Consider the following 2,743-nt stretch of genomic DNA (forward strand, 5'->3'; position numbering starts at 1 on the left):
AGTAGCGATGCACTACTGGTAACACTATTTTTTTTGTTAAAGTAGTGCACTATTAAGATTAACTATAGTACTAAAAAAGTAGTGTGTGCTCCTTAATATATCTTAAACTAATATATAATATTGGCTCCATTCTTGAAAAAATAATGTTCATGGAAAGATTTATTTCAATGATTGTATAGAATGTAAAATTATAATAGATAATAACTAGGCATATAAAATTATTTTGCAGTATTATTAAAAGATCATCTGAAGTTGTATATTGATGGCCAATGTTATATTGGTGTATTATAATATAAAAAAATGTTTTACATTCTTTTATTAAAATCCTTTATTGGCCAAAAATTGTTTAATTTCTTCTGTCCATACACCTTTGATATTTATACTCTGGGAATATTCATTGATTTGAGTTGGTGGTATAAAATCTTTGTCAGTGATATATTCAGAAAGATGTTTAATGAGGTCTGTTTCAAAGTCCTGTAAAAAGTAATTTAATTTGCTATTTTTTTTATGATAATACCCATATATTTCCCATAATATTCTTGATTTTTGTCACTTTTTGAGAGCCATTGTATTTTAAATAAAAATAAACAGGGAGGAGGTGATTTTTTGTTCGTGATACAAAGTATGATAAATTTGGACAATGAGCTTAGTTATAAAATATTTGATTATATTAAAATATAAATATAGGTATTATTGGTAAAAAAAATTATCATATTTTATTATTTTAATATCTTGAAATCTTATTGTATAAAATACCTTTATATACATTAGGTTTGGGGATAATTCTAATTTATATATAATATAACTTGGAGGGGGAATCCAGCCCGATGGCCTAGGTCTTCTATCATCTAAATCAGTTGGTTCATGAACAGTTTTAGGTTGACAAACCTCCATAATATTTTCTATATACTATTATTAAATAAAAAAGAATATATTATTTATCAGATTAAATAATTTAATTTTCAATTTTTAATAAGGTTTGCTGATTATAAAATTTATAACATAATTATTAAAGTTACTCTAAACTCGTCTCTCGACTCTTCAAAATCTGTTAAGTTTTCTAAAAGATCTAGTTGAGGATTTCCCGGATTATCTGGGTTTTTCCAAGTAGGTTTGTCAAATGTTCTATAAAAATGATTATCAGCACAAAATGATAAAAATTTAAAATGTATTCCATCAGAACAAATCTTTGATAAAATAACATGGTTATAAAATAATATTTTATTCAGCATAATAAATACCTGAAAAAATTTACATCTTTGTATGTACGATTTTAACATTTTCTTACCATATGTTTGGATTGATTACCGCTGGTTTGGGTGCGCTCTATATACTCTAAAAAGGCAAATAAGCTAAAATGGCTGTCAAAATGGCCCCTATAAGTTTGAAACAATGACATTAATACTATAGACAGCCGATCGTAATGCTAAAATCAAATTTGAAGTGGCAAAAATTGAAGTGACTGGTAGCCATTTTGTGTTTGTATCTTTTACTGTTATATATTTCGTTTTTTTTAGTAACAGAAGTTATTTAATAATAGTTGAGTCATTGTTAATAAATATTATTTTTTATAGGATTACTAATGAATTATATTTTTTTTTATCGATTCTTTGTTATAAGGAGTAATATTATATTTTTCTAATTATTAATAAATATATATTTATTTTAACAATTTTAAAAAATTATATAAACCCAAAAAGGGGAAAAAATTATCATCATTATTATTTTTTTTTACAAATAATTTTTATTCTAAAATTATAATCTGTTTTTAACGTCTTATATTTTTATTTATAAACTATACGAAATATTCTAATAAAGGAAGTATAAAACTGCCTATATATATATATAAGAAAGCAATACATTAATATAGTTAAATAATAATGGTTACCGTGACCAGAGCGAACTGATTGCTAGAACCTGGTCGTTAGGGACACTAAAAAAAAAGGGGGGAAACTGTAAAAAAAAAAGAAATAAAAAAAAATCTGTGTGGATTAGTGATATATAAAAAAAAAGAAAAAGCTTAGTGGTCTTTGTGGCTTAATTATCTTTGTGGCTTAGTGATCTTTGTGTCTTAGTAGTCTTTGTCTTTGTGGCTTAATTATCTTTGTGGCTTAGTGATCTTTGTGGCTTAGTGGTCTTGGTGGCTTAGTAATCTTTGTGGCTTAGTGGTCTTTGTGGATTAGTGGTATAAAAAAAGGGGGCTCAGTGATATATAAAAGAATCTTTGTGGCATAGTGATATATATATATATATATAAAAAACTTAGTATTTGTGGCGAATTAACGCTAGAAATTTATTTATTCAGTATATATATGTATATGTGTTTTATAGGAATTTTTACGGTCCTAATTATTTCATACCTCCTAACTTTACAAATAATTAAAATATTTATTTTAAAGGTTATTGTTAATTTCTTATAGGAAACATAAAAAGTTTAAAATTCATGAAATATTGGGAAATTTAATATAACATTTTGGGAGCGTTAATAATTTTTGTGATTTGGGTAGGTAGCTTATTATTTAAAAGAAGGATTAAGAGAAATAGAAATGTAAGGATTAAGGGTCAGACATTGACCATTGAGGGCCATAATGGAGAAGAAGATGTGATGGGTAAGGTAACCTGGTTACCTGTACAAGAATTGATCAAAGGATGGACCGATAGTAATATGGGAGAGTTAAATAGAAATGAGAGAATTAATAACACGGAAAGAAGGGACAATTATAGTAGACCTAGGTATGACAAT

At 26.0% G+C, this 2,743-nt stretch overlaps 1 protein-coding gene across 1 annotated transcript; it reads right to left on the minus strand.

Annotated features, from left to right (window-relative positions):
* Positions 1-200: 200 nt before the first annotated feature.
* LOC135928411 (large ribosomal subunit protein mL49-like) lies at positions 201-1,344 on the minus strand. The gene is made up of 5 exons (XM_065464869.1): positions 1,242-1,344; positions 1,020-1,187; positions 807-909; positions 518-645; positions 201-474 (listed from the first exon to the last, which is right to left on the minus strand). Exons 1-5 carry the CDS (start codon positions 1,278-1,280, stop codon positions 319-321), a joined length of 594 nt encoding a protein of 197 aa, XP_065320941.1. The 5' UTR covers positions 1,281-1,344; the 3' UTR covers positions 201-318.
* Positions 1,345-2,743: the final 1,399 nt, after the last annotated feature.

The sequence above is a fragment of the Gordionus sp. m RMFG-2023 genome, chromosome 4, assembly GCF_954871325.1.
Source record: "Gordionus sp. m RMFG-2023 chromosome 4, tfGorSpeb1-WG-v2, whole genome shotgun sequence".
Lineage (NCBI taxonomy): Eukaryota > Metazoa > Nematomorpha > Gordioida > Chordodea > Parachordodidae > Gordionus > Gordionus sp. m RMFG-2023.